This window comes from Erithacus rubecula (genome assembly GCF_903797595.1).
Source record: "Erithacus rubecula genome assembly, chromosome: 3".
NCBI lineage: Eukaryota > Metazoa > Chordata > Aves > Passeriformes > Muscicapidae > Erithacus > Erithacus rubecula.
In genome coordinates this window covers 106679688-106691730 of record NC_136689.1, presented here as the reverse complement: position 1 = coordinate 106691730, position 12043 = coordinate 106679688, and the positions used below count along the sequence as shown (strand labels likewise).

The 12043-nt window shown below is 48.5% G+C and overlaps 1 protein-coding gene across 3 annotated transcripts in view; it reads left to right on the top strand.

Annotated features, from left to right (window-relative positions):
* Positions 1-8647: 8647 nt before the first annotated feature.
* The window catches only part of NOL4 (nucleolar protein 4), a 185820-nt gene continuing 182424 nt past the window's right edge, over positions 8648-12043 (top strand). The window contains exon 1 of one of the 3 annotated variants that reach the window (XM_079302951.1): positions 8648-9069. In XM_079302951.1, the coding sequence (XP_079159077.1) occupies positions 8860-9069 (210 nt within the window). In that variant the 5' untranslated portion in view covers positions 8648-8859. Of the gene's footprint in view, positions 9127-12043 lie in introns of all 3 variants that reach the window. The other 2 variants (XM_079302950.1, XM_079302952.1) reach the window with 2 other exon arrangements.

Sequence of the window (12043 nt, the reverse complement as noted above, 5' to 3'; positions counted from 1 at the left end):
CCAGAGAGGTCCCAGCTGACTGGAAGGTGGTAAAGCTGTCACAGTTTTCAAGAAGGGTAAGACCCTGTAAACTACAGGCCTGTCAGTCTCACTTCAGTGCCTGGTAAAGCTATGAAGATTATTCTTGGAGGTACTGAAAAACACCTGAAAGACATGAAGTCATTGGTCATAGTAATGAGAAAACTACTTATTAAACCTGATTTCCCTTTGTGCCACGGTAACCCACAGGGCTTATCAAGGGAAGCCAGTTGATGTAACCTTTTTTAATTTCAGTAGAGCTTCTCATACGTTCTCTCACTGTATCCTTCTGGACAAAACATCCAACACACAATTGGATAAACAAACACAGCATGTGAGAGGTGAACAACTGGCTCACGGGTCAGGCACAAAGGGTTACAGTGAATGGGGTGACATCAGGCTGGTGACCTGTCACTGCTGGGGTTCCACAAGGCTCCATTCTCAGCCCTGTGCTCCTCAACATCTTCATCAGTGACTTGGATGCAGGACTGGAAGGGATACTGAACAAGTCCACAGATGATATGAAACTGGAAGGAGATGCTGCCTTGAAGGCAGGGAGGCCCTGCAGGGAGACCTCAACAAATCAGAGAACTGGGCAATCACCAAACATATGAAGTTCAGAAAGGGAGGGGACAACCCCGAAAGTATGCACAGACTGGGGATTGAGATGCTGGAAATCAGTGCCATGGACAGGGACCTGGGGTTCCTGGACACGAGCCAGCAGTGCCCTGGCACAGCATCACCAGCTGGGCAAGGGAGGGTATTGTCCTGCTCTGCTCTGCTCTGCTCTGCTCTGGGGCAGCCTCACCTTGAATATGGGTGTAGTTTTGGGCACTGCAATGTAAGAAGGATATTAAACTATTAGACAAAGGAGGCATCTAAGATGGTGAAGGGCCTAGAGGGGAAGCTGTATGAGGAGTGGCTGAGGTCACTTGGTCTGTTCAGCCTGGGAGAGACTGAGGGAAGATCTCATCCCAGTCTACAGTTTCCTTGTGAGAGGAAGATGAGGGTCAGACACTGATCTCTTCTCTCTAGTGAATAGACACAGGACTCGAGGGAATGGCCTGAAGTTGTGTCACAGGAGGTTTAGGTTGGATATTAGAAAAAGGTTCTTCACTCAGAGAGTATTTGGGCACTGGAACTTCCCCAGGAAAGTGGTCAAAGCAGCATGGCTGGCTGAGTTCAATAAGTGTTTGGACAATGTTCTCAGTCACATGGCATGACTCTTGGGCATGGTGCTGTGCAGGATGATTCTTGTGAGTCCTTTCTAACTCAGCTTATTTAGCGGTTCTGTGATTCCATGCAAAAAGTGAAGGAAGTGATACCTACAATAAGATGCAACAGTAATTTCCTCTATTTTGGCCTTTAGTTACCATTGTCTATAATGTTGTGAAGTCAGGAGGACCCCTTGCTGCTGATGCAAATATATGGATCAAATGCAAAAGTAAAATTCAGATGGTATTTCATACCAGTGAGGGATTAATGTTGTATTTTGCCAAATATCTCAGATTCAGAAATTGTCTTCTTCATTTTTGCTTCTACCCTAGCTTCTGTCCTTTTGTAAGCAGGATGATAGCAGCTGGTTAACCACACTCTGTTCCAGTGCTTACTTTGTCTAGTAGTGCCTGACACAATGGCTGTAGAGCCAAATCTGAAACTTTCTGGAACATTTTCCAATTATCACATCTCCCTCCATGGCAATGAAGTCGAGAACACTAACAGAGATAGACTGCTAGCATTTACAGCACTGCCTTATTAGTCCTGGCTTGGTTTAGACAACACACTGGGTGGTATTCTAGTAGCTGGTTTATATTACTGTTGCCTTAGCTGAGAAAGATATATTACCTGTAGAAAGAATAAAAAATACTATACACACACACACACACACAAACCCACACATACAAAATGTTTTGTGCACATCTTCTTGAGGATGAAAGCAAGCAAGGTTGAATGTAAGGTGTCACTGTAACAATAAAAAAATTTCCGTGCCCATATACAAATCTTACGACATTTGAAACATTCTTATTTTTTCTTCTTTTTTTTTTTTCATTGTATGCCACATATTTACTCCCTTTTCTTTTTTTATTACTAAGGAAATGAGGAAATTTTCATGAAAACAAGAGCTTATATTCTTAGAAGTTTGTCAATTCCTGCTTATATTTTTCTGTTCCGAAGGGATCGGAGCCTTCTGTACAGGGTACCGTAATTGCTTCCAACTCAACGAGCTGTGATGAATAAGAAGCAGGAACTTTCAAACAAAGACCCTGTTTTCATGCAAATATTCTCAGTAATAAAGCATAGAGTAAAAGAAATATGTGAAGTTATGTTTTGCAGAACTGCTACTTAAAGCAAAGCAGCTTTGTACAACGAAGCCAAGTCTGGATTTTTCTAACTGCATGAAGGGAAAGTGAGTTTGAGCATTTTATCAAGGGATTCCAAATGTCGCCAAAGATTGTTAAAAAATAAAGACAGAATGCACCCCAGTATAATTCTCATCAGCATCATCAACATCACTCTACGTGAAAAGATCCTAACCAGAGCTATGACACTATTCCCACATTTCATGAATTCATTCACACATTTCTTTATAAACCTAGAAACATACAGCCTCTTTCCCCCAAATATTTAGCAAGTAGGTTCTTATAAGCCATCTCTGAGTCATTGCTTCAGTCTACCCCCTCTTAATTTTCCAAAATCAGCAGCTAACATAAGAAAAATAGAGAAGAATACTGGAACTGGAAACAATCCATAGAAAAAATTATACCAAACAGTAATTAATAGTTTAGGGTTTGGTCTATGATAGCTCATGCAGTAGATAAATCAAAACCTAGATTGCCTTAATCCATTTGAAATTTTCATATGTTAGTACTACCGAGTAATCACCTTAGTTTCTGACCTCCTAAGCAGCAAATACCTTGGAATTACCATTAAGGATACTTTCTAGAGTGGTCCTTTGCCAGCAGTATTAGTAGGGGGAAGTATTAGTAGGTGTTTTCTGCTCTGGGAATCTGTGTCACAGCAGAGTCCTACCTCCCCAAATGCAACCAGGTGACTGATTATTGAACCACTCAGGAGATTCTGTTGTGTGTGTGAGATCAAAGGGAGAGAGCACAGCCAAGCCCATGCAGTGTGTGAATGCTGATTTCTACCTCCACAAGCATCAGGGCTTGCAGTGCTCATTGTTGCTGCCATCACTGGGCTGTTAAAGGATGTAACAGGATTCACTTCCTCTGAAATTCTTTTCAGAAGAGATGGAAAGCACTACCAGGGACGTAGTTTAAAGCAAACCATTTGGAGCTGCAGTTTCTTTATTCCTCAGCACATCTTCTGTCAGTTCAGCATGGATGATTTTCAGCCTGCACAGAAACGGGCTTTCCATCGTAACTCATGGACATGGCAAGTCGGAAGTGTCAAAATAATTTTTTCTCGCTATGTCAATGAACATTAAACCCAAGAGACAGGAAATTCATATCCTCAAAGGCACCCTTAGCCATCCAGTAATGCCATATCAAGCACTGTGCTGAAATACGGTGCACGTTTTCCAAACATTCCTCTTTGGCAGAAGTCAGATGACAGATTTAAGCCAAAAATCTACTATCTTTTTTTCAGCAAGTTTAAAAAAACTTGAAAATGTCTCTCAGCTTTTTCCATGGACTCAGTTCCATGTCACTGCAAGATTGTAATTTCATCTAGAAATACTGGTAATTCAAATGGGAGACATCAGGCCCCATTCTGCCTGTCTTCACTTTCTATTGCCAGTGGACTTCGTAGAGCTGATAACTCAAAAAATACAGTATTTATGATATTCATGATTTACTTTAAACCTCTTTCACAGCTTGATGCACATGAGGCAGTTCAAATCGCCAAAACTCTTTTGCAACTAACACTTCATTCCACTGAATGGAAACGTTCACACATCTGTTGGTGGTGTATTGTTTCAGGCTGGCTGCAGAGCAATCAAGCCAGCACGGCACGGAGGTGGTGTCTCCACACCAGAGGAGAGAAACTTACATTTTCTGGCAGGGGCAAGAACGCAGAGCACAGAACTGCCTCACACCACGGCATTGAAGGACCAACACAGTGTCTCTATCCAAGGACGCCACAGGAGTTTCAGTTTCAGCTGAGTTACAGGGTGTCATTAGAACTCTTGACAGGAGGAGGGTCTGTGCAAGCCCTTTACATTGCAAGGCGATTTCAGAGCAAAAACTCCACCCCAAACCAGACAGTGAACTTAACTCCATGTAATTTTATGTAATTTAGATAAAATCTGATAGTACTTCGTTCAGAGTATCAGAAGATCTCAAAGCGGGAGATTAAAAATCTGCACTCTAAATTCACTGTATAAATTCTGCTGAAGTTACTATATACACACACATAATCTATATATATGTATGAGTATAGGTTATGCAAATACATTCTATAATGTACATTTATACGAAAGTGAAGCCATGTACCATGCAAATGACCTTCTTTAAATCACCAATTCTTTATGGTAAGAATCATTTTTGTGTCCTGTGCTGATCCATTGTCTGGCAGGGTGGGTGGGGTTCCAGGATGCTTCTAGGACTTTAGGCCAAGTGATTTCTGGAAGCAGTCAGGAAACATCCATCTATTTCATCAACATGAATCAAAAGTCTTAACTGTAAAACAGAGAAAGAAATCCAGCTGTGTAAAATGTTACTCAAGTTTCTACTCTCTATCCCCACTTCACACCACAGGTATCTTTCACCCATGTTAGTTTCACAAGGGCATGTAGTGGTAGGACAAGGGAGAATGGCCTTAAGCCGAAGACTTGGATTAGACATGAGAAAGAATTTCTGTACTATAAAGGTGGTGATGCACTGGAGCAGGTTGCCCAGAAAGGTTAGGGGCTCCCCTTACCTAGAAGGGTTCAAGGCCAGGTTGGATGGGGTTCTGAGTAACCTGGTCTAGTGGAAGGTGTCCCTGCCCATGGCAGATGATCATTAAGGCCATCTACTTAGATCATTAGGATTCCTTCCAAACCATTCTGGGATTATATGATTCTCTCCTCTGCCTCAAAACAGTTTGAAAAAAAACAATTAATATTTTTGGGATTTTTAGGCATGGTCCAAACTTGATTGAATTTAGGAATGTGTTTCTTCTGAGAAGGCACAGGGCTCTTTGATACTCCTGGATATGGAATTATTTTCTGATTTTCTAAACCACTTCTGCTTATTTCAGCACTTTACTCATCCATGCTATAACTGTCTGGATCGTCACTCCTGGCTGTGTCACATCTCCCTTTATTCCCTGTGCTTTGTGTGGGTCCTTTGGATTGTCATAGCACAGTACCAGTGTGATACGAAAGTTACTGAGACCCTCAGCAGGAGGCTAGGCTGAGAACAATTATCTGACAGAATTGTTTAGCAGTGCAGCCCTATACATGTTACGACCCTTTTTCTAAATGTAGATCTAATGGCACATTAAAGCAATATTACATCTCATAAAGCCTGCTGGGTAAGAGTTCAGCGAGGTTCCCCTGCTCCCCTTCTGCACAGCAGCTCCTTTGTTAATGCCTCGCCTCCAGATCCTGTGATGGACGGGAGTCCCGTGCTCCTCTAACACTAAAATGGGGCTGCCAAGATAATTTACGGGTCCTGTGGCCAACAAAAAGTCTCAAGCCTCCTTGGGCTATCTCTAAGTCCTACTTTTCTCTGCTCATTGTGCCAGCTTGTCCTCTCAGATTTTACAGATGGCAGGAAAGGTTTCGGCAGCACAAACATCCTTCAGAGCGCTGCTTTTAAACAATAGTCTTGTCCCAGCTTTGCTGTGTCTGAGGTGGTGTTTCCAGACAGAAAGCAGAAAAGCAAACACAGGACTGGGGGAGAGGGGAAAGAGGGGAAGAGAGGACAGAACAGGTACATGTGAGCTGGAGGCTGGGCTGAGGTTCCCATGCGCAGCTGGACCAGCGTGTCCTGGCTGGGGTATGTGAGGAAGGGCTTCTCCTGCTTCTCCTAGCACCTTTGGCGTTTTCATTAGAAATCCAGGCTCGGTGTAAACAGCACGGCAGCCCATGGAAAGCCTTTTTCTGCAGGACACAAGGGAGTGAAAGCAAAGGGTGCTCGCTACTGCCTGGTCTGGGCAAGAAAACACACAGCTGCCTTTCCACTGGGCCCTTCCAGGCCCCGAGTGACTGGATACCCAGACACAGGTGGCATTTCTGCAGAAGACACACAAGGCACAGCACGGGAACCCCGCAGCCCTCTTCATTTCAGCGACCCGAGCCGCAAACGGCACGCGTTTGGGCCGCAGCGGATTTGGGGCTCCCCTGGAGCGAGCGCCGGAGCGCGGGGCGGCTGCCGCTGCCGCAGCCGGGGCGCGATGCCGCGGGCACGGCCGGCAGAGCCCCCGCGGGCACAGCGCGGCTGCGCTCCCGGAGCCGGGCTGCGGGTCCCGGAGGCGGCGGGAGATGCGGGAGCGCTGGAGGGAGCGCTGCCCCTCCGCTCCGCAGGGCAGGGGTCGGGCCGCGGGGGAGGCGGCGGAGCGGCTTCGCTCTCCCTTTCCGAGGGAAAGCCCGGCCCGGCGGCAGCCACGTGTCCCGCAGGGATCGCACCGGGGCCCCGCCGGCCGGAGCGGCGCGGAGCGCGCGGTACCGCCGCTCCTGCTCCGCTCCGCCGGCAGCGCGGGCCAGGCGGCGGAGGGGATGTCCGCCGGGGGCGCGGAGGCCGGCAGCCCCCCGCCGCGGCCCTGCGCGCTTTTCTTGCTCCAATAAGCAATAATTAGGTCCTCAGCTAATGAAGTGTCAGCTGATCCCCTCGCTCCGTCTGCGCGCGGGGAGGCGGGGGGGCTGCGCCCGGAGACATCGCCATGGAAACGCTGCCCTCGCCTCGCCCCCCCCCGCCGCATCCCCCCCGCCCCCCGGCCCGGGCCGGCTGCGCGCCGTCCCCCGCGCCCCGCCGCGCCCGCGGAGGCGGGAGCATCCCGACATGGGACAGCGCTGCCCGTCACCGCGCCGCGCCGCCGTCGCCACAGAAACTTTTGTCCCGGCGGCCAATCAGGGCGCGGGGGGGGCGCGGAGCGGCGCTGGGCCCGGCCCGGTGCGCCGCCGCCGCCGCCGCCAGCCCGGCGCGGAGCGCAGCGCGGAGCGGCAGAGCCCAGCGGAGCGGAGCGGGCGCAGCGGCGGCCCCGGCGCGCATCTCGCGGCCGGGCGCGGGCCGCAGTCGGGCCCCGGCCGTGCCCCGGGCGCGGAGGTGCCGCACGGCTGCGGAGCGGGGGCGCGGAGCCGGGCGCTGGATGGAGGAGGCGCGGGCGGGCGCGGCCGCGAAGAGGCGACGAGAGGAAGCGCAGCGGCGGAGCCTGCCCCCCCCGCCGAGGGGGTGTCCTGCCTGACGCGGCGGGGGAGACCGGGGGGAGCGCGGAGATCTCCGGCGTGAACTGAAGCTGTGGCAAAGGGAGGGGGAGAAAAAAAAATCAGGATTTTTTTTCTTTTTCTTCCCCCTTTACAAAAAGGGGGTTTATGCTCAGCATCCGCACGCAAACTTACTTGAATGCCTTGTAGCCAGTTTAGCCCAGAGACCAAAGGATACCCTGCACCCGAGGAGTCCTACATGTGTGAGCACCATCATTACACTGGCAGAGCAACGAGAGCCGCCTCCTTTCCTGTACCAACATCCTCCTGGGACTGATCTCTCTTCTGGTCCAATATCCAAGCCTATCTCATATATATGGGTTTTCTTTCTTTCTTCTTTCTTTTTTATTTTTTATTTTTTCCCTCCCATCGGCTGGGATTGCTATGTAAATAAATAGAGGAAAAATCCTGAAAGGGCATATGAAAATTCAATGGGACTCAATATGAGGAAGTGAAATTCTCACAGACCATTCTTTAAAAATTAAAAATTTTGTACTTTAAACGCGGATTGGATGCATTAAGCTTAGAAAATAGCAGGTAAGAACTTTCTTTCTTTCCAGTACCTTCATGCCCGGAGCGGGGATATCTGAAGCAAAGCCGCCCAGCCTTGGAATAAAGGGGGAGCAAAGAGACCAGTGTGCCCTTCAGTGCTTCTTCCATCCTGCGCGGCGAGGCGGCTTTGGGGAGAGGCACAGCCCGCCAGGACAGAGACAGAAAGCTCTGAAAGCCTTCGGAGAAGACAGCCGAGGGCTGCCGGGGCGGACTAGGGTGGGCTTTTTCTCTTCTTCTTGTTCTTTTTTTTTTTTTTTTTTTTTTTCCTTTCTTCATCTGCACTATCCAGGGTGAATCCGGGTGCAGTTGATATATGGAAAAGAAGAAAGGTCCGAGTCAGTATTTTCTTTTTTCTTTGCTACGCCGAGAGATAGGATTTTAATTATTTATCCATCCGAACCCTCTCTGGGTAAGACGCTGCTGGAGCCGGTGGGATAGTCCTGCCTTGCACAATTATTAAAGAGACTGATCACGTACAGTGGAAGGATAAGAGGAACCTCCACCAGATCCTTTTTGCCTCCTGTGAAAAAAAAAAATATAAAATAATGAAGGAGAACATTGCCACACTACTGAATTGATTGCTGCCCCCCCCACCCATCCCCCTTCCGACCCCCCACCCCCCCGAACCACCACCACCACCACCACCACCATAACAAAAAAAAAAAAAAAAAAAAAAAAAAAAAATCCGCTGGGATCTGCCTGCACCGGGACCTCCTTCGCTCGGGCTCGGAGGTGGATGCATTTTTCATGAGCGCTGGGTGAACAGGTGCAAAGTGCGGCGGGGCGGCCCGGCCCCGCACCCCGGCCCGCTTCGGGGCGGCGTGTGCGTGTCCGTGTGTCTGCCCGTGTCTGTGTGCGTGTCCGTGTGTGTGTGTGTGCGCCCTGGCGTGTGCATGTGTGCGTGTGTGTGTTAGGAGATTATGGAGAGCAGCGACCGGGACATGTACCGCCAGTTTCAGGACTGGTGTCTCAGGACTTACGGGGACTCAGGAAAAACCAAGACGGTGACCCGTAAAAAATACGACCGGATCGTCCAGCTCCTGAACGGCTCCGAGTCGAGCTCCACGGATAATGCCAAATTCAAATTCTGGGTCAAATCTAAAGGCTTCCAGCTCGGCAACTCGGACGAGGTCAGTGGTGGTGCTGGAGGAGGGAAGCAAGTGCTGTACGTGCCAGTCAAAACCACGGTTAGTAGAGAATTGTCTTCCTTGTTCTATGTCGGCCGCTGCAGCCCGCTCCGGGAGCGAGAGGCGCAGGGGGAGCCGCAGCCACAGTTGGCTCCTTCCTCCCTCTTCCCCCAAGTCATCATCACCATGTTGCGTTTGCCTGTCACATTATACACTGCCGAGGTCTTTGTGGGTCCTTTTATTTAAAGCGATCGTGCGCACAACGCACCCCGCCGGGTCGGTGTCGTTCTCGTTCCTCCTCGTCCTGCTCGTCCTGCTCGTCCCCCCGTCCTCCCGGGCCGCTGCGGCGGGTTGGGGTGTGCTATTGTCCCGCTGCCGCCGCTCCGGCCATTGTGCCGGGCCCGCCGCCCCGGGCAGCCGGCGGGGCTGATGGATGGATGGCGCACGGGGGTACCCTGCCTGGCACAAAGCCAGTCGCGGCGCCGGGCGGTGGTTCCCCGGCATGCCTGTTGGGATTTTCTTTCTTTATTTATTTTTTATTGGTATGATTTTTACCCTTTTTTCTTTATTGTTAGCCCGCAGCCCTGGCGCCGCCGCCGAGCGGCCGCGAACGCGCCCGGCTCGGCTGTGAAGCGCCGGCTGCGCTATAAGGGGCGGCGGGAGAGAGAGGATGCTCAACAAAGGGAGGACGGGGTTCCGAAGGACCGAGGGAAGGGTGTATTTTGTGACACTTTGTGGGGTCGGGGGAGCCCCTCGGCACTCCGTTCGATGCGCTAGGGTAGCGTGGCATCCCCGGCAGGCTCTGGCGTTTCGGGCTCGGCGCAGGTCTGACAGCGGGAGAGCTATTATGCTTGGTGGTGGCAGGAGCTACAGATTTTCCTATTTAAGAAGATGGGGACTGTTGGTTGCAAGTAGGTTTTGCCTATTGAACTGTCTTAATGTATCGTTATTCTTACTTCTTATGCGCTGGGTCACGCAAGCTAAGCTTCTTTTGTCTGTGCGTGGGGCGGGTGTGGAGGGGGAGCCGAGAAAGGAAACCCGGCAATTAAAAATATTCCTGCCTGGGCATTCGGCTTGGATGAGCAATATTCTCTCTCTTTTTTTTTTTTTTAATTTTTTTTTTCCTGGAGTGGCAGCTTATCTGGACCTAACGGGAAGGTTGCTGGGTGGCGCAGCAAAGGGGGCTTCTTGGAAAGTATTCTGGGTTGGGTTGTGACGTAGGCTGCCGGGGAAATCTGCCTCTCTCTGCCTTGCTGAAGTCACAAACCCGGGCATTCCCAGGGGCTGGCTTGTATTTGCCCCCTTGTCACCAGTGCCGTCATGGCTGTGAGGAGGCAGAAGGGGGAAATTAATTTTAAGGAGATCTTCAATATGAAGATTTACAGTAAAAGAGAAGCTCTGGACATTTTTTTTTTTCCTTCTCTATGGCTTTTATTCACCCAAGTGTTTCAGGTCTGTCTGTAGATTCATATGATTTGGCAGATCTCTTTTACTGTTGCAAGATTGACTGCTCATCTCTGAGCCCAGGCAGTACCATAGATACAGTTTATAACAAAAAGGTTGCCTAAAGCAGAAGTCTCCAATTAGCTTAGTATTTTTAAATATCTCTCCTGCTCACTGAAATGATAATTTTGAAGGGCCAGTGAGGAAGATTGTTTGTTCCCAAGACTATATTTTTCACTGTGAGTTCAACACTGTAAGCAAATACAGTATTTTTAAAAATGGCATTGACTACCCTACTAAATAAAGAGGATAATCTTAATTTTGCATGATGGAATTTAAAATTGAGGTGCTTTTTTGGTCCTCTGAAAAACATGACTAAGTGATGATCAGCTTGTTTATTTTCTCTCACCTTTGCTAGGCCATGAAAGCCTGGAGTCCCACCTTTCATCCTGTTTTCTATTTTAAGAACATAGAATCAATTTTTATTTTTATTTTTCTCCACAAGGGATTTCAGTGAGAGGTCGAGCATCTTTGCAGGTCTTATGTACATTTGTGGAAGTCACACCATTGACTGTGAATGTCTGTGTCTGTCCATATATATGCATTTATATTGATATAGGAGTAACTCCATATAGTTCAGCAACTAAGCAGCAATTCTAACAAAATTGGGACTACTAATGAAATCAAGAAAGGAAAAGTTAACATGAGCTATCTGTAAGCAATTCCTGAATATGTATATAACCTGAGCAATGACATATAAATCTTTTCAGAAGAGGTCCTTTATGTAGGTGCAATTTCTTCCTGCTGGCCATTAGAAATTTGTTGTCCAACATAAATGGGAAAAGGGGATGCTTGGCAACATTCAGCTCTGAAAAACAAAGGCCAGCCCCTCCTAAACACATGAATCTGGTGTCACTATCCCATCACAAAAGGTAGAGGAGTATTTAAGCAGACCCGCAGGGTGGCAGTGGTTTGTATGAGCTGCTGCCAGGGCCAGGGCAGCACCTGCCAGGCACTGAAGGCTCAGAAAAAAACATGTTTGACAGAACAGGGATGCAGCCCCTGACACAGAGAAAGTCAATGGCAAAGCTCCTATTATCTTCAAGGGGTCTAGGATTTCACCCAGATGGGAATGATAAGTTGGAAGGGGGAAAAATTAGATTTTCATCAGACAGAAATCATTGGTTAGCCTTAAAAGTCAATTCTCTTATTTCTTTAACTCGTAATTATTATTTAACAGTTTATTAATTTGTGATAATTTTTTGTTTTTTCCTTCCCTCTCTCATGGTTATTCCATACATTTGGGCCTCCCCAGTCCTCAGATAGAGCCCCAAATGGTAGCAGAGCCCCAAACTGTGAATCTCTCCCTCATCCTCTCCCTCTTTTTGTCCATCACTTGATCTCACCATAGGTAAAAGTAATTTCAATTTAAAATTAATCACTGCAGGAACACTCCCTGTTCAATAACAGGACGGATGAAATTACAAGTTGGACTCTACAGTCACAGCTGGTCAAAAATAAGCAAATATTCCAA